At 46.7% G+C, this 19829-nt stretch overlaps 1 protein-coding gene across 1 annotated transcript in view; it reads left to right on the forward strand.

The window, feature by feature from the left end:
- Positions 1-19829, forward strand: part of LOC126428230 (uncharacterized) — a 362438-nt gene that overhangs the window by 279070 nt on the left and 63539 nt on the right. Inside the window, exon 4 of the mRNA XM_050090146.1 lies at positions 5765-5954. Within this exon, the coding sequence (XP_049946103.1) occupies positions 5765-5954 (190 nt within the window). The remainder of the gene's footprint in view (positions 1-5764; positions 5955-19829) is intronic.

Here is a 19829-nt window from a genome sequence, read left to right on the forward strand (position 1 = left end):
TATTGCCCGAACCACCCGTTCTGAGCCAAAGTATCATTTTAGAATTGGAAGAGTTACTCCAAAAGCCGGCCGCGGTGGCCGAGCGGTTCTAGGCGCTACAGTCTGGAACCACGCGACTGCTACGGTCGCAGGTTCGAATCCTGCCTCGGGCATGGATGTGTGTGATGTCCTTAGTTAGGTTTAAGTAGTTCTAAGTTCTGGGAGACTGATGATCTCAGCAGTTAAGTCCCATAGTGCTCAGAGCCATTAGTTACTCCAAAATATAATGCTATACGATATAAGCGAATGAAAATCAGCAAAGTAGGCTAACTTTCGTGTCGAACGATCACTCACTTCACATATCGTTCGAATAGTAAAAATGACTGCATTAAGTCTGTGAACAAGATCCTGAACGTGGACTTTCCACGACTAATCTATCTGAACACCTAAAAATTTGAGCTGTTCTTTTGTCACTAATCATATGCCCAATCTGTGAAATAAAAACGTCAGGTTTTGTTGAATTGTGTGTTAGAAACTGTAAAAACCGAGTCTTACTGGGATTTAGCGTTAGTTTATTTTCTACAAATCATGAGCTTAGGTCATGTACTGCACTATTTGAAACCGAGTCAATACCTCACACAACATCCTATACTACCAAGCTAGTGTCATCAGCAAACAGAAATATTTTGGAGTTACCCTTAATACTAGAGGGCATATCATTTACATAAATAAGGAACAGGAGTGGCCCATCACTGATCCCTGGGGCACCTCCCACTTGACAGTACCCCACTCAGACCCCACATCACAGCCGTTATCAACATTGTGAATAATGACCTTTTGCTGCCTCTTGCTAAAGTAAGAGATGAACCAATTGTGAGCTACACCCCATATTCCGGAATGGTCCAACTTCTGGAGCAATATTTTGTGATCAACACAATCAATTGCCTTAATTAAATAAAAAATTTGCCAGGCGTTCTAACCCTTTTGTTTAGCCCATCCAGTACCTCACAGAGAAAAGAGAATATAGCATTTTCAGTTGTTAAACGACTTGTAAAGCCGAACTGCACATCTGATAGCAAATTGTGTGACGAAAAATGATCAATTATCCTTACATACACAGCCTTTTCAATAACTTCTGCAAACACTGATGGCATATAAATAGATCTAAAGTTATCTACATTACCGCTTTGCCCCTTTTTATAAAGCGGCTTTACTACTACTCTAATCGCTCAGGACACTAACCTTTCCTGAAGGAAAATTACAAATATAGCTAAATGCAGGGCTAACATGTGCAGCACAGTACTTAAATATTCTGCTAGGCACTCCATCTTAACGATGAGAGTCCTTAAACTTCAGTGATTTAATTATTGACTCAGTCCACCAGCATTTCGTATTTGCAATGGCCTATTCCACGTTTATATTAACCAGCGATCTTGCAATGTTATTACTTGCATAAGTTAGCTAGAAAAATGTATTCCTGAACTTTAATTGCTCTACATTAATTATTTTTTGGTCTTGCGATTTTTTACTGTTAGTGTACGAAGGGGGAAAGATGTGGGGAGAAAAGAAGAGGAAAAGGAAAGGGAGCCCTGATGTGATGGAATGGTTGGGGTAGGATTATTATTGGTAAGGTGGGTAAATTGTAGGGCACAGTTAGATATCTCGGAGAGACTGACGGTTGAAATTTCGTTGCGGGAAGATGGAGCTGCAAGGTTGGTGGAACGTGTCGGTACAGCAGCAGTAGCCAACTAGATATCGAAATTAGAGGGGGGACGATAGAATTGTTAAGAGTCGGGTTGCCGGTGGTGCAACGTTGTTGGAAGCTGTTCATTGTCAGCGAGGAGAGGTGGGAATCTGATGAGACAGCCCAGAAAAACTCATCAGAGTGCCTAGATGTTCATTTTGGAGGTCTCTTGTTATATTATAACATACCTGTTTCATTGTGACATGTTTACCTGATATTGCGCTGTTAGTGCAAACAAGGAATCGAATGCGATCAATGCTTACCGATAGAATATGTATAGTTAAAACTCGATGGCTATAGCACGAGTGTTTATTGCTACCTACAGCAACGATCGAAATGCAGACAGCAATTAAAAATTAAAGTTCACGGTAGTGAGCCGTAATTTTGAAAGCCGAAATTTGGGTTGAATGATTATAGATTGCAGTATAAGACGATCGCCAGCTCGAAATGCGCGAGTGTTAATTTCGGTAAATGATTTTAATGACTTTGAAATCACATAAATGCCGTATTAGAAAGGCAAAGCACTAAATGGAGAAAATGAACACGCACTGACTTACATGTAAGAGACATGTGTGAAGTGAACACAAAAGACATTAAACTGAAATGGAATGATGTTAGTCATCTTAATTACCATCAGTAATAATAAATTACCAGCAACACGTTATGGAATCTGTAGTGTGCTATGTAACGCATGAATATGCCTAATCGTGGGAAAAAATGAGTTATTCTTTACTTGTTACTACGCAAAGGATTGATTTTCAGGTTAACTTTCCTTTGGGGCAACGACTGTTTTCAATACTACTGTTACGTAGACGTATGGACGTAGTATCACTTACAAAATACAGCATGAATTCCTAAAACTACTTTGAACAGAAGAAAGCCAGCTTGTTTTCGTTATAGAACATGAAACTCTTTTAAATCATTCTAAACTGAACTGATTAGTTAGATTAGATTCAGTTTTAGTTCCATACACCCAAAAAAATGAGACGTTTCTCATGGGTGTGGAACATGTTAGAAAGTATAACATAAAAAACAAAAAGACATTTGAATATAATACAGGGCTATTACAAATGATTGAAGCGATTTCATAAATTCACTGTAGCTCCATTCATTGACATATGGCCACGACACACTACAGATACGTAGAAAAACTCATAAAGTTTTGTTCGGCTGAAGCCGCACTTCAGGTTTCTGCCGCCAGAGCGCTCGAGAGCGCAGTGAGACAAAATGGCGACAAGAGCCGAGAAAGCGTATGTCGTGCTTGAAATGCACTCACATCAGTCAGTCATAACAGTGCAACGGCACTTCAGGACGAAGTTCAACTAAGGTCCACCAACTGCTAACTCCATTCGGCGATGGTATGCGCAGTTTAAAGCTTCTGGATGCCTCTGTAAGGGAAAATCGACGGGCCGGCCTGCAGTGAGCGAAGAAACGATTGAACGCGTGCGGGCAAGTTTCACGCGGAGCCCGCGGAAGTCGACGAATAAAGCAAACAGGGAGCTAAACGTACCACAGCCGACGGTTTGGAAAATCTTACGGAAAAGGCTAAAGCAGAAGCCTTACCGTTTACAATTGCTACAAGCCCTGACACCCGATGACAAAGTCAAACGCTTTGAATTTTCGTCGCGGTTGCAACAGCTCACGGAAGAGGATGCGCTCAGTACGAAACTTGTTTTCAGTGATGAAGCAACATTTTTTCTTAATGGTGAAGTGAACAGACACAATGTGCGAATATGGGCGGTAGAGAATCCTCACGCATTCGTGCAGCAAATTCACAATTCACCAAAAGTTAACGTGTTTTGTGCAATCTCACAGTTTAAAGTTTACGGCCCCTTTTTCTTCTGCAAGAAAAACGTTACAGGACACGTGTAACTGGACATGCTGGAAAATTGGCTCATGCCACAACTGGAGACCGACAGCGCCGACTTCATCTTTCAACAGGATGGTGCTCCACCGCACTTCCATCATGATGTTCGGCATTTCTTAAACAGGAGATTGGAAAACCGATAGATCGGTCGTGGTGGAGATCATGATCAGCAATTCATGTCATGGCCTCCACGCTCTCCCGACTTAACCCCATGCGACTTCTTTCTGTGGGGTTAGGTGAAAGATTCAGTGTTTAAACCTCCTCTACCAAGAAACGTGCCAGAACTGCGAGCTCGCATCAACGATGCTTTCGAACTCATCGATGGGGACATGCTGCACCGAGTGTGGGAGGAACTTGATTATCGGCTTGATGTCTGCCGAATCATTAAAGGGGCACATATCGAACATTTGTAAATGCCTAAAAAAACTTTTTGAGTTTTTGTATGTGTGTGCCAAGCATTGTGAAAATATCTCAAATAATAAAGTTATTGTAGAGCTGTGAAATCGCTTCAATCATTTGTAATAACCCTGTACTTACTTTGAGCTGAGAGACACGGGCAGTGATCACCATAGAGAAGATATGGGCTGCAAATGGGCAAATCCATTGAGACAAGTGACTTTACCCAAAGGCAGATAGTTATTAGTTTATCTCGAGAACGGCGAAAGCTGGTCGAATGTTCACGTGCTACTGTCGTGAGGAGGTAGGAGGAAAATGAAACTACGACTACGCACTAAATGGTTGGACGTTCTCGACTGTCCACGGATTCGGAGGCTTGTCTGAAGTAGGATAGATGGTGATTTGTGGCGTCTCTGCGGAAAGAGCATAATGTTGGTGGACACACTAGTGTTTCGGAGCACACCAGTCACCGTACATTGTTGAACGTGGAATGTGCATGATACCACCCCTACCTGTTCAGATGTCATCAGTTACGATTGCAGTAGGCACGGGACCATCGGGATTCGACCGTCGAACAATGAAAACCTGTCGGCTCTTCGGGTGACTCGGATCTTAGCTACTGTAGGTCGTTGGTCGTCTCCACAAACGCCGTCCAGAAACGTGCAGCGCGCCACGGACGCAGGCTGGTGGAAGCTGTACTGTGCTGTGAGAGGCGTTCTGCTGCGCTCGCATGGGACGTGCGGTAGTAATCGAAGACACGCTGACAGCCGCGAACCACCTGCATCCCTTCACGCTTTATTTCCCCGACGGCGATGTCATCTTTCAGCAGTGAAACTGGCCGTGGCTCGCAGCCGCAACTGCGCTACACCGGCCTGAGGAGCGCTATAGTGTGAACTCACGTTGGTGTCTCGGCGACCAAATTCGCCTGATGTAAATCCAATGGAACCCGTCAGGGTCGCTATCGGGCGCCATCACCACATACGTGAATCAACGGCCCGATATTTACGCGAGTTACATGACCTGTGCGTAGGCATCACCCCCACAAACCTACCAGCAAACAGTCGGATCCCTGATAAGCTCAGTAAATGTAAAACTTTGAACGACCGTGTCAGAATTATATTAGAACAAATAAGCCCTCGGTCAGAGATATTAAGCCAAACTGATGAGGTTTCGACGCTACTATAAGCGTCGTCTTCAGAATAAAACAAGTCTTGTTGCAACCCTTGTTCACTCAAGTACGAGCAGCCCTTACCGGCTCGCCATCTTATTTAAAACTATTCATGACGTCGCCTTTTCGGCTTAGATTTTTTTTAAAAATGTGACTTGTAAGTACTGCATCTCTTTTCGGTCAGTACAAACTTTAATTTTATTAATGTATTATATACGTAATATGTTTTAGAACAGTTAGTTTTATTCTGAAGACGACGCTCATAGTAGCGTCGAAACCTGATCAATTTTGAGTTAATATCTCTGACCGAGGGCTTATTTGTTCAATAAATGTATATTATTTCAAAGACTGACGAACATGGAATTAGCCAGCTGTTGATAATGATTTGGCTTATCGGTGTATGTAGAAATGTTTAGAACTTAATGAAGGAGGAGATATTGGGAGCCACTACTTTCTGACTGGCCCTCGTAAATCATTAACCCAAAGGGAGGGAGCCATCAAAGTGGCTAGATTTTCAGCTGGAAGGTCAGAAGTGACATTCCACCACGGTGTCGCTCAGGCCATCCCCGTGGCTACGGCACAGTGAGGTCACCAGCTGGCTGGTTCGCAGGGCCAGCGGCCTACCGCCCCGCCAGTGGACGGGCCCCCCCGAGCCTCGCCGTCTCCTTCGCCCAGCGGCGGCCTGCGCAGGGACCCGCTCATCCACTTCCAGGCGCACGAGACGGGCCGCCGCTGCGTCGACAACCTGCTGAGGTACCGCCAGCCCGGGGAGCAGCAGCGGGCCTACAAGCAGCAGCTCGGTGAGTCCGCACTCTGCCCTCTAGCACGCTCTGGATTATGACCGTAGTGGTTCGCATCTCGTGGTCGTGCGGTAGCGTTCTCGCTTCCCATGCCCGGGTTCCCGGGTTCGATTCCCGGAGGGGTCAGGGATTTTCTCTGCCTCGTGATGACTGGGTGTTGTGTGATGTCCTTAGGTAAGTTAGGTTTAAGTAGTTCTAAGTTCTAGGGGACTGATGGCCATAGATGTTAAGTCCCATAGTGCTCAGAGCCATTTGAACCATGACCATAGTGTTGAACTTAGGGCGATCAACAGCAGTATCATCGGCGCACTTGCAAGGTGTCGTAATGCAAATCTCATAGGGCGAGTTGGGGACGGTGGGGAGGGGAGCGGCAGGGAGGGAGGCACCAAGGGAGGGACGATGTCTATTCCCATAGAATATTTAGTCAATGAGATTTTCCCTCTGCAGCGGAGTGTGCGCTGATATGAAACTTCCTGGCAGATTAAAACTGTGTGCCGGATCGAAACTCGAACTCGGGACCTTTGCCTTTCGTGGGCAAGTGCTCTACAAACTGAGATACCTAAGCACGACTCACGCCCCGTCCTCACACCTTTACTTCTGCCAGTACCTCGTCTCCAAACTTCACAGAAGCTCTACTTACAAGGGAACCTCCCCATCGCACCCCCCTCAGATTTCTCAGATTTAGTTATTAGTTGGCACAGTGGATAGGCCTTGATAAACTGAACACAGATCAATCGAGAAAACAGGAAGAAGTTGTGTGGAACTATGAAAAAAACAAGCAAAATATACAAACTGTGTAGTCCATGTGCAAGATAGGCAACATTAAGGAGACTGTGAGCTCAGGAGCGCCGTGGTCCCGTGGTTAGCATGAGCAGCTGCGGAACGAGGGGTTCCTGGTTCAAGTCTTCCCTCGAGTGGAAACTTTAATTTTTCATATAATCAACTTCGCTCTCCAAAATTCCAAGACATGTTCAGATTTGTTTGGACATATGCAGGATTTGACGGTCTACACAAGGGAAAATTTGAAAACGTTAAAAACATATGTTTTGACAGATCACAGCGAAAACTGTGCGATTGTGAAACTGTCGCATCCATTTGTTGCAGTTTATGTGAGTAACTCTTATGTTTTCATCACTTTTTTGGGAGTGATTATCACATCCACAATAAAACCTAAATCGGGCAAGGTAGAAGACTCTTTTTACCCATTCACCTGTGGTGTCACCGCCAGACACCACACTTGCTAGGTGGTAGCTTAAATCGGCCTTGGTCCATTTAGTACATGTCGGACCCGCGTGTCGCCACTGTGTGATTGCAGACCTAGCGCCACCACAAGGCAGGTCTCGAGATACGATAGAGCACTCGCCCCAGTTGTACGGACGACATTGCTAGCGACAATACGGACGAAGCCTTCCTCTCATTTGCCGAGAGACAGTTAGAATAGCCTTCTGCTAAGTCCATGGCTACGACCTAGCAAGTCGCCATTAGCCTTACCTAGTTTGAGAGTTATAGTATAAATGTCTCCAGAAGAACGCTGTATTCATCAAAGAATAAAAGTTAAGTATAAAGCAACTACGTACTTTTCTTGCTACCATTCAATAGTTATCCTGTTCCAGACTTGACGCCAGTCGGCGTGTGTGTACGCGTGCCTTTCTTTCGGCTCCCTTCCCAGTGTGGCGTAGCAAGCTTGTTACGTCACAACAGACTGGCAACGAGGATGGGATTTTGTCTGCTTTAGATGCCTATTTCAAAGAAACAGTTAATGTGGTTGCCAAACGGTATACGTTTTTTCGTACGAAACGTACGGCCGGTCAAACTAATAGGGAGTGGGTAGCAACATTGCAAGGACTTACTAGGGACTGTGCCTTTGACTGTGACTGTGGCCTTTCTTATTCCGATGCAATGGTACGTGATGCAATTGCACAGAACGTTTCTGATGTTCGCATACGGGAGCAAATTTTGAAACTAGTTAATCCCTCCCTTCAACAAGTGATAGACATATTGGATAGACAAGACACACTTGACTGTGCTCAGGAATCTTTTGAAACTTCGCCAGCTGTGTGTAACATTAACCGGCCCGACGGGCGCGCTCGCACTGCGCGGCCGGGTAAATTGCCCTCGCGCACGTCGACGCAGATGCCGCCGCGCTCTAAGCCACGTGTGCCGCGCCAGCACACAAATGCAGTGAAATCATGCCTGCGGTGTGCTACTCGACATTCGCGTGAACATTGCCCGTCATGCCAAGCTATTTGCTTTTTCTGCAATAGGAAAGGACATGTTCAAAGTGTTTGCCAGAAAAAGCTCGGATCAGACAATCACAACCATTCCCGGCCCTTTGCTTCGCGCCGGAATCGAACCAAGGACACTCAGGCTCGTGGACCTTCGCCCATGGACATTCATGTCGTTACTTCCACCCCGTCCAGTGACACTTTCTCTAACAGTGACTGTGTTCGTCCCACAAAAAGTGTGCTTCGACGTCGCCGGAAATCACGTCAATTAGCAAGTGATGCTGTACCAGTGTCTGTTCAAATTGCACGAGACAGTCGCTCTTGTCGTCAGCAGGACAATAAACTTTTTGTCGATTTGGACTTTAATGGCAAGGTCATACCATTACAGCTCGATACCGGAGCTGCAGTTTCATTGCTCAATCACGACACGTACAAGCAACTGGGCGCACCTCCGTTGCGTGCGCAAATGTTCAGTTAAAAAGTTATTCAGGACAGCAGATCCCTGTGTTAGGACAGTGCACTCTTCTTGCAACATACAAGGGACAAACAAAACTTGTGTCATTTTACGTTCTTCGTTCGTCTACTGCAGTGAACTTGTTTGGTTTAGATTTATTTCAGTTGTTTAACATGTCTATAGTAAATCAGGTCCTATCAGTGAATCAGACTGTGCCTTCAGACAGTGTTTCTAGGTTATGTGAAGAATTTGCAGACATTTTTGCACCGGGCTTCGGTTGCGCTAAAAACTATGAAGCACATTTGGAACTGAAAGTCAACGTGCAACGGAACTTTTTCAGAGCGCGCAATGTTCCCCATGCTTTGCGTGATGAGGTCGCAAGAACATTACACGATTTAAAATCACAAGGTGTGAGTGAATGTCCGCAATGCCTCTTCCATTTCAGCTCCGCTTCATCGCTTGCGCCGTACAGGTGTTCCGTTCGTCTGGACGACGGAATGCGAACGCGCCTTTCGCCAGTTGAAATCGGCGTTGCTTTCTAATACTTGCCTCACGCCTTTCGATCCCCAGACACCCCTTTTGTTGATGGTAGATGCATCGGATTTCGGGATCGGTGCTGTGCTTGCGCACAAAGTAGGCTCTCATGATCGCCCTATTGCCTTTGCGTCCAAATTGCTCTCGTCTGCGCAAAGAAATTACTCACAGATAGAGAAAGAAGCTTTGGCTCTCGTATTTGGTGTTACTAAGTTCCATGATTTCTTGTATGGTCGTCACTTTACCATCATCACAGACCACAAACCTTTGACGTCGCTTTTTCATCCGACCAAGCCTGTACCTCCACGTACAGCGCAGAAATTCATTCGCTGGTCTATTTTCCTCTCGCAGTACCGCTACGATATCTTGTATCGGTCCACTGCTAAGCACGGAAACGCCGATGCGTTGTCCAGTTTGCCTGTTGCTGAGGATAGAGCATTCGATTCTTCCGAACTTGCTTGCCTGTTCATTGATTCGGAAACCGATGAAGTGATCGAATCGTTTCCGATTGATTTTCGTCGTGTCGCTACAGCCACAGCTGCTGACCCTGTCCTTGCTACCGTTTTGCGTTTTGTTGCTACGCAATGGCCTTTGTCAAGGTCTCCAATTGCGGATCCGTTGGTTCGCCGAATTCTTGCTCACAAGGAGAGACTTTTTGTTCGACGTGGTGTTTTATTGTTGCGTTCTGATAATGATCAGTCCCGAGTCGTGGTCCCACGTTCGTTACAGTCCTCTGTTTTACGGCTTCTTCACCAAGGACATTGGGGTATAGTGCGAACGAAACAACTTGCTCGTCAGCACTGTACTTGGTTCGGAATCGATGCTGCGATTACGAATATGTGTTCTTCTTGCATGGAGTGTGCCGAACAACAATCCGCACCGCCGCGGAAATTCTTTGCATGGCCTAAAAGCCACTTCCCCTTGGCAACGCTTGCACATCGATTTTGCTGGTCCATTCTGGAATGCTAGATGGTTGGTTGTGGTAGATGCCTTCAGTAATTTTCCTTTCGTTGTCCGGATGTCTTCCACGACGTCATCTGCCACCATCCAAGCGTTGTCTCCTATCTTTTGCATTGAAGGTCTTTCGCAGACTATTGTTTCTGACAATGGCCCACAATACATGTCTGCAGAATTTCAGTCTTTCTGCAAAGCCAATGGTATTCAACATCTGACATCCGCGCCGTTTTCGCCTCACTCAAACAGTGCCGCTGAACAATTGGTCCGGACTTTCAAGTCACAGATGTTGAAGTTGAAAGAGTCGCATTCTCAGGAGGACGCATTGTTGCTCTTTTTGTCCTCGTATTGCTCTCAGCCCCGAGATGGTCGCTCGCCGGCTGAGTTGCTCCACAGTCGTCCTCATCGAACCTTGATGTCTTTGCTGCACCCGCCGCATAAGGTTCATGTGCAGCGGCAGACTTCTGCTTTTGTTCCAGGCGACGTTGTATTTTATCGCAACTATCGAGGTTCACGGCGTTGGCTCGCAGGGCGCATTCTTCGCTACCTCGGCCGCGCGATGTATTTGGTTTTGGGGGCCTCTGCTGAGGTGCGTCGGCATCTCCACCAGCTGCGCCTCTGTCGTCGCACGGGTTCTGCCGCTCCCCGTCTGCTTTCAGCGACGGTGCCGTCCGGTCAGCGCCCTGGCGACCCATCTACTGGCTCGCCTCATCCCCAGGTGTTCCCGACGATGCCTTCCATTTTGCCCGATGGCGACGCGCCGCCGCAGCAGCCGCCGCCGCCGCCGCCTGTTCTCCCGCCGGCGCCGCCCGCATTCGACGCTTCGCTGCAGCCGCCAAGCGCCTCCCTGGGTCACGCGCCGCCGATCGCTTCCTGTGACCAGCCGTCCTCCGCCATGGACCTCTTGCCCGCTCCGGGCCACATGACGTTATCTCTCCGGGCCACATGACGTTATCGCGCGTCGGGTACCCCGACGCAATGGAGGTCGACCCTTCGGCCCCTCCTGTCTTATTACGGGCGCATACACCGCATGTTGACGTGCACCCTGGACTAGGTTTTCAGGCGTTTCCTAGATCCCCTCGGACCGAATGGCCGGGTGCGGGTGGCACAGCCTCGCCAGTTGTTAGGCTCCCCACCTCATCGCATGCGTCAACATGGGGTCCTCCCCACGGCGGGCGGAAGCCTTATCACACTACCGTTCGCCGATTTGCGGGGGAGGAATGTGGTGTCACCGCCAGACACCACACTTGCTAGGTGGTAGCTTAAATCGGCCGCGGTCCATTTAGTACATGTCGGACCCGCGTGTCGCCACTGTGTGATCGCAGACCTAGCGCCACCACAAGGCAGGTCTCGAGATACGATAGAGCACTCGCCCCAGTTGTACGGACGACATTGCTAGCGACAATACGGACGAAGCCTTCCTCTCATTTGCCGAGAGACAGTTAGAATAGCCTTCTGCTAAGTCCATGGCTACGACCTAGCAAGTCGCCATTAGCCTTACCTAGTTTGAGAGTTATAGTATAAATGTCTCCAGAAGAACGCTGTATTCATCAAAGAATAAAAGTTAAGTATAAAGCAACTACGTACTTTTCTTGCTACCATTCAATAGTTATCCTGTTCCAGACTTGACGCCAGTCGGCGTGTGTGTACGCGTGCCTTTCTTTCGGCTCCCTTCCCAGTGTGGCGTAGCAAGCTTGTTACGTCACAACACACCAAGTGTACAAGTAAGGTGGGTCGACAACATATTCCTGCCATGTGACGCACATGCTGTCACCAGTGTCGTATAGAATATATCAGACGTGTTTTCCTGTGGAGGAATCGGTTGACCTATGACCTTGCGATCAAATGTTTTCGGTTCCCATTGGAGAGGCACGTCCTTTCGTCTACTAATCGCACGGTTTTGCGGTGCGGTCGCAAAACACAGACACTAAACTTATTACAGTGAACAGAGACGTCAATGAACGAACAAACAGATCATAACTTTGCGAAAATAAACTTTCCACTCGAGGTTAGACTTGAACCAAGGACCTCTCTTTCCGTAGCTGCCCACGCTAACCACTGGACCACGGCGCTCCTGAGCTCACTGCATCCTTGATGTTGCCTATCTTGCGCATGGACTTCTCAGTTTTCTCGCGGTTAAGGCGCTCAGTCCGGAACCGCGCGACTGCTACGGTCACAGGTTCGAATCCTGCCTCGGGCATGGATGTGTGTGATGTCCTTAGGTTAGTTAGGTTTAAGTAGTTCTACGTTCTAGGGGACTGATGACCACAGATGTTAAGTCCCATATTGCTCAGAGCCATTTGCACCATTTGAACTACTCAGTTTGTATATTTTGCTTATTTTTTCATAGTTCCACACAACTTCTTCCTGTTTTCTCGATTGATTTGTGTTCAGTTTTTCAAGGCCTATCCACTGTGCCACCTTATAACTAAATCTGAGGGGGGTGCGATTGGGAGGTTCCCTTGTTAGATGGAAGAGCACTAGCCCACGACAGACAAAGGTCCCGAGTTCGAGTCTCAGTCCGGCACACGGTTTTATTCTGCCAGGAAGTTTCATATCAGCGCATACTCCGCTGCAGAGTGAAAATCTCTTTCTGGAAACATTCCCCAGGCTGTGGCTAAGCCATGTCTCCGCAGTATCCTTTCTTTCAGGAGTGCTGGTTCTGCAAGGTTCGCAGGAGAGCTTCTGTGAAGTTTGGAGACGAGGTACTGGCAGAAGTAAAGCTGTGAGGACGGGACGTGAGTCGTGCTTGGGTAGCTCAGATGGTAGAGCACTTGCCCGCAAAAGCCAAAGATCCCGAGTTCGAGTCTCAGTCTGGCACACAGTTTTAATCTGCGAGGATGTTTCATATCAGCGCACACTCCGCTGCAGTGTGAAAATCTTATTCTACAAACAACCCCCCAAGGCTGTGGCTAAGCCATGTCTCCGCAATATCCTTTCTTCCAGGAGTGGTAGTTCTGCAGGGTTCGCAGGAGAGCTTCTGTAAAGTTTGTAAGGTAGGAAACGAGGTACTGGCAGAAGTAAAGCTGTGAGGACGGGGCGTGAGTCGTGCTTGGGTAGCTCAGTCGGTAGAGCACTTGCCTGCGAAAGGCAAAGGTCTCGAGTTCGAGTCTCGGCCTGGCACACAGTTTTAGTCTGCTAGGAACTTTCATTTTTATTGTTTTTAACTTTTTTTGTTTTGAGTTATCGGTATTCTAACTGGTTCAATGCAGCCTGCTACGAATTCCTCTCCTGTGCCATGCTCTTCATCTCAGAATAGCACATACGTCCTCAATTATTTGTTGAAAGTATTCCAATCTCTGTCTCTCTCTATAGTATTCACCTCTACAGCTCCCTTTAGTACCACGGAAGCCTTTCCCTGATGTCTTGGCAGATGTTCTGTCATCCTGTTCCTTCTCCATATCAGTGTTTTCGTCCGCCTCCGATAGCTGAGTGGTCAGCGCGACAGACTGTCAATCATAAGGGCCCGGGTTCGATTCCTGGCTGGGTCGGAGATTTTCTCCGCTCAGGGACCGTGTGTTGTGTTGTCCTAACCACCATCATTTCATCCACATCGACGCGCAAGTCGCCGAAGTGGCGTCAAATCGAAAGACTTGCACCAGGCGAGCGGTCTGCCCGACGGGAGGCCCTCGTCACACGACATTCAATATATCAGTGTTTTCCACATATTCCTTTCCTCTCCGATTCTGCGGAAAACCTCCCCATTCCTTATGTCCGCCTAATTTTCAACATTGTTCTGTAGCACCACATCTCAAATACCTCGGTTCTCTTCTGTTCCAGTTTTCCCACAGTCCATGTGACATTCCTACAAAACGCTGCGCTCCAAATGTACGTTCTCAGAAATATCTTCCTCATATTAAGACCTATGTTTCATGCTAGCAGACTTCTCTTGGCCAGGCATACCGAGCGAGGTGGCGCAGTGGTTAGCACACTGGACTCACATTCGGGAGGACGACGGTTCAAGCCCGTCTCCGGCCATCCTGATTTAGGTTTCCCGTGATTTCCCTAAATCGTTTCAGGCAAATGCCGGGATGGTTCCTTTGAAAGGGCACGGCCGATTTCCTTCCCAATCCTTCCCTAACCCGAGCTTGCGCTCCGTCTCTAATGACCTCGTTGTCGACGGGACGTTAAACACTAACTACTACTACTACTTGGCCAGGAATGCCATTTTTTGCCACCACTAGTGTGCTTTTGATGTCCTCCTTGCTCCGCCCGTCATGGGTTATTTTGCTGCCTAGGTAGCAGAATTCGTTAACTTCTTCTACTTCCTGACTGTTATCCTGATGCTAAGTTTTTCACTGTTCTCATTTCTCCTGCTGCTCACTACTTCCGTTTTTCTTCCATTGTCTCTCAATCCATATCCAGTTCTTACCAAAAACTTCATTCAGTTCAGCAGATCATGTAATTCTTCCTGACTTTCACTCAGGATAGCAATGTCATCAACGAATCCCATCACTGATTTTCTCTCATCTTGAATTTTGATTCGACTCCTGAATCTTTCTTTTGTTTCCGTCATTGCGTCTTCGATGTATAGGTTGAACAGAAGGGTTGAAAGATTACATTCCTGTCTTAACCTTTTTTTAATCCGAGCCCTCCGTTCTTCGTCTTCCATTCTTATTATTCCCTTTTGACTCTCCTTGTAATTTACCCCTATTTTCCTCCGAATTTCGAACTTCTTGCACTATTTAACACTGTCGAATGGTTTTTCCAGGTCGACATATCCTATGAACGTCTCTTGATTTTTGTTTAGTCTTGCTGCTATTCTCAGCCACAACGTCAGAACTGCCTCTCTGGTGCCTTTACCTTTCCCAAAGCCAAACTAATCGTCATCTGGTAAATCCTAAATTTTCTTTGCTTATAATGTGTTAAAATGCATGTGTTAACCTCGAAAACTGGTGTTGTGATACGCTAAGCTACGTGGTATGTGTGGTTCTAGTTGATGTGCAATGAGAACAGAGGCCAGGTAAACGACATAGGACAGTTATACTGAAAAGTCCATAATCCCAAGTACTAGCCCTTTCGAGGAAACCTAATCACTACAGCAGGTTTTGAATGTTCGTGATTAGTCCGAAAGTAGGCCGTAATGATGAAACAGCCGAAGTTTTGTATTCACTCGGGAGCAGAACAAATAACGTAGTCGAGTTCGACGGCCAATACCAAGTTGCTGATCATCTCCGATGCAGAGGCCAAGTCCGAGTGATGCTGAGGGCAGAGACTGACGGTCCGTTAGTCGGCGGTGACGGGTGAGAGGCACGGGGTCGTACATAGCGAAGTTTCTGATTGAGACTCTCACTGAACAACTACAGATGCAGACAGCGCCTGGGCCAGAGCTCTCCGGAATGGTGTCTTGCTAGATGTTGTGTACATAGTTCCGCGTACTCAGCGCGTACACAACTTTCCGACTAGAGCGCGCTCCGCTAAGCACAACAGCGCAGGCGCAGCGCTCGTCTGTCTCCGCACTACGAGATGGCGCTGCCTTAGAGACAGACCAAATTCTGCTTCCGCCGATCCGCGTATTAATATGTAACGCAGCCAATGAGATTGCTGCTTACGTAGAACCTTTTCTCCTCGCGGATCACACTCGCACAGTGATACATGAACGCGCCAGGTATTATAACGAGTGTACAGACCTCCGATTAGTCAGTCTGCGTCAGTCTGCATTAGTCTGTACCAGTCTATAGTCAAGTTTCAGTCTGCGCCGAATAAGATGACCATATTCCTGTACATAGCCATGGAGATAAATGTATAGACACTTTGTCAAGTATCAGAGATATGTGAGAATAAGATTAACATACCAAGAGCAAAGGAACTTCAGATTGTCAATTGTAAATAGCATCCAGAACCAAGTTAAGTAATTTTTATGCCTCTTATTATTTTAATAAATGTGTGTGAAAATTAATCAAGTTCAGTTTAAAGTTGGTCACCGTCAATCTGCTACTCTAAGCGTGCAAGTGGCATTTGTATCGTCTGACCTAACGGCAGAAGATAAACACGCCACGATAAGACCACAAGACAAATTGCTGACACTCGCCTACTTCGTTAGAGCGACAAGTCAAATAATCTGATGATGTGTGTACCGAAGGTCTTACAGTACGCACACTACACTACATCACATTAGCGTATGCGTTTCTAAGCGTAAAATTCAGTACACATCCGCAAAACAGTGAAGGTCCATGCAGAATCACTTGGCTACCTACATCGTTCCTCGTATTGATCAGAAGATTATGGACAGCTTTAGATAGTGTGAGGCGCGAGGCACTTCTCCTCCTGTAGTAACGCGGCGTGCTCAGGCTGTGTCGATGCTGCTGCTGGGCGTCTGACGCCGTCTTCAGAGAAACGTCACTCATACAGCACGTCCTTATCCAGCGGCAGCGCGGCCTGACACTTACGGTTGCGGGATTTTTGCGCGGCGCGTACGTTGCAGAACTAGGCTACGCGCCGCCGCGCTCACCTTCTTCAACGCTATATACTTACATAGAGTATATATATTATATCGGAGATATATATCAAGATACGTACTTTGAGTAACAACAGACAATGGAATATACGATAAACGGGGGGCATGATTCCCCCTCCCCCCCCCCCGCCCCCCGTGTTGCGCCCCCCCCCCCTCGCGGACTTGTCAGTATCTGTTGGTGAATCAGTAACTGCGTTGTTTGGTATGGGTCCTTACCCACGACCCAGTGGAGTTCTTTTCTTGCTGTGCGTATTATTTAATATAATTTTTTTTATTTTCCGTGAAGGACAAGTGACAGGAATGGAACTTTATTATAATTTCCACAATAACTGATGATTGTCGAAGTATAGAGGATAAAAATGTAGAATTACAATGGCGAGCAAAGCATTTATGAAGAAGAGAAATCTGTCAACATCGAGTATTGATTTAAGTGTCTGGAAGTCGCTTCTGAAAGTATTTGTATGGAGTGTAGCCACGTATGGAAGTGAAACATGGACGATAAATAGTTTAGACAAGAAGAGAATAGAAGCTTTCGAAATGTGATGCTACAGAAGAATGCTGAAGATGAGATGTGTAGACCACATAACTAATGAGGAGAAGAGGAATTTGTGGCAGAACTTAAGAAGGGATCGGTTGGTAGGACATGTTCTGAGGCATCAAGGGATCACCAATTTAGCATTTGAGGGCAGCGTGGCGGGTAATAATCGTAGAGGGGGACCAAGTGATGGATTCACTAAGCAGATTCAGAAGGATGTAGGCTGCAGTAAGAACTGGGAGATGAAGAAGCTTGCACAGGATAGAGTAGCATGGAGACCTGCATCAAACCAGTCTCAGGACTGAAGACGACGACAACAACAATAATGTGTCACATCACAAATAACTTTAATATTGTAACAATTAAGAGCTCCTTTAACTCATAGCGACACAGACACTGACTCATTTATTTTACGATGATTCCTCGTCCTAAGAATCAACGGCATCTCTCAGGTGCCGGCCGAAGTGGCCGAGCGGTTTTAGGCGCTTCAGTCTGGACCCGCGCGACCCCTACGGTCGCAGGTTCCAATCCTGCGTCGGGCATGGATGTGTGTGATGTCCTTAGGTTGGTTAGGTTTAAGTAGTTCTAAGTTCTAGGGGACTGATGACCTCAGATGATAAGTCCCATAGTGCTTAGAGCCAGCGTATCTCTTAGGCCTCACAAATCTGAAATGCCCGATAAGCAATAATTTCTCGACTGTTAAAAGTCTCAAGCCCTGCTACAGTCTCTACTTTAGGACCACGTCCTAAAGCGATAGTGACCCAACCATTACCATGTCGATTAGCGTCTGCGTTCGTAAGCGTAAAATTCAGTACACATCCGCAGAACACTGAAGGGCCATGGAAAATCACTTGGGCACCTACACCAGACTTTTAACACACTCAAAATGCAATTTTTAAAAATCCGTGAAAATTCTTCTTCAGGAAAGCAACGGAAAATAAAGAGAATCCATAAAAAAGGATGTAAAAGGAAATGGAACGAATAGTCTTATTTAGTGAAGAAAGGGATGGTAGTGACTTGTTTGGTTCGTTTTCACCCTGAGTCAAGCAAACATGGATCCAGTGTATTGAATGTAAGAGTCAATCGAGTACCTCTGCGCTAAATAGCTTTTATATTTCTGAAAATTGTGGCGTGAGCTGTAAACTACTAGGCTAATATAGGATTTATTTTAAATATTTATTTACATTTAGATTTTGGTGTGTAAATTGGTGTTAAATATGTATGAGTGGTTTATCAGTATCATTGTTTGATTTTTGTATTTATAATATGGCTTTATTATAGTTATAAAAATTTATACCTACAATATTTTTCTGAAAAGCCGCGTGCTCACTAAAGACTCAAATTTTTGGGTTAACACGGGCAAGAATACGTATTAAGAGATACACTGTCTTATCAAAAGTATCCGGATACCTGTGTGTAATGTGAAACTGACCACCAGATGTAACGATGGGCAGTATAAAAGGAGGCGGGGAGTGTCGGATCGTCAGTAGGGAGTCAGTGACAGCAGGGTGGGTCGGGCAGGAGAGCTCAATGATTTCCAGCCTGGACAAGTCACTGGATGTCACTTGACTAACAGATTCATCAGAGAAAATTTAACCCTTCTAAAGCCGTCCAACTCAGTTGCTGGCCATGTGGCTGTTAAGTGCGGTGGCCGAGCGGTTCTAGGCGCTACTGTATGGAACCGCGCGACTGCTACGGTCGCAGGTTCGAACCCTGCCTCGGGCATTGAGGTGTGTGATGTCCTTAGGTTAGTTAGGTATATGTAGTTCTAAGTTCTATGGGACTGATGACCTCAGATGTTGAGTCCCATAGTGCTCAGAGCCATTTGAACCATTTTATTGAGTGCAAACGAGAAGGAACAGCCACCGCGGGTGAACCAAGTCCACAGACACACACACACACACACACACACACACACACACACACACACACACACACACACACCTCACGTACTGAGGGACAGGGTCGGAGGTTGATTTTAAAAAACCGCGTGAAACCAGCTGAATGAATGAGTCGCGAGATCCTAAGTGTTACTAGCAGTCGAGCTAGTACAATGACTGTGCACAGGGAGTTAAAAGGAATGGGGTGCACTGGTGGAGCATCTGCTCGTGAGGCACAGCTTTCTGTAGCCAATGCTAAGGTTGTCTAGAGGGTGACTTCACTGGACACTGAGTGATCCAGAGTGATGGATCGCGTTCTGACCTGCGGTAATCGGATGGAAGGGTTTGGGAGAAAGCCTGGAGAACATTACGTGCCATCGTGTGTATTGCCAACAGTGAAGTGCAGAGAGTTTGGTGTTACGGCCTGGGGGTATCTTTCGTAGCCTGGCAGTGGGGCCTTACTGCGCTTAAGGGAGGACGACAGGGTGATGGTCGAAAAAGACTCCAGATTTTTTTAATTACGGAATTAGAATGTATATACATTGAAGAATTCTTCCCCAAAATATTATGCGCGAACTTCAAAAAGTTACGATTCTGTGAGCGTTCGAACCCGAGAGTGCACGCCCCCCCCCCCCCCCTCGGAGTTAGGGACCGGTTGCCACACGTCGTTATCGATGCCATCCCCCCTGTTTATATCGATCTGAGTAAACCATCTTCGCTGGAGCGTTGTTTTACTCAAAATCTGAACGAAAGCTTCAATAGTCTCATTTGGAGATACGCTCCAAAAATAACATCCAGCCGAAGCGAAATTGTCAACATTGCTTCAAATCGGGCCG

The sequence above is a fragment of the Schistocerca serialis genome, chromosome 12, assembly GCF_023864345.2.
Source record: "Schistocerca serialis cubense isolate TAMUIC-IGC-003099 chromosome 12, iqSchSeri2.2, whole genome shotgun sequence".
In the NCBI taxonomy this organism is placed as follows: domain Eukaryota; kingdom Metazoa; phylum Arthropoda; class Insecta; order Orthoptera; family Acrididae; genus Schistocerca; species Schistocerca serialis.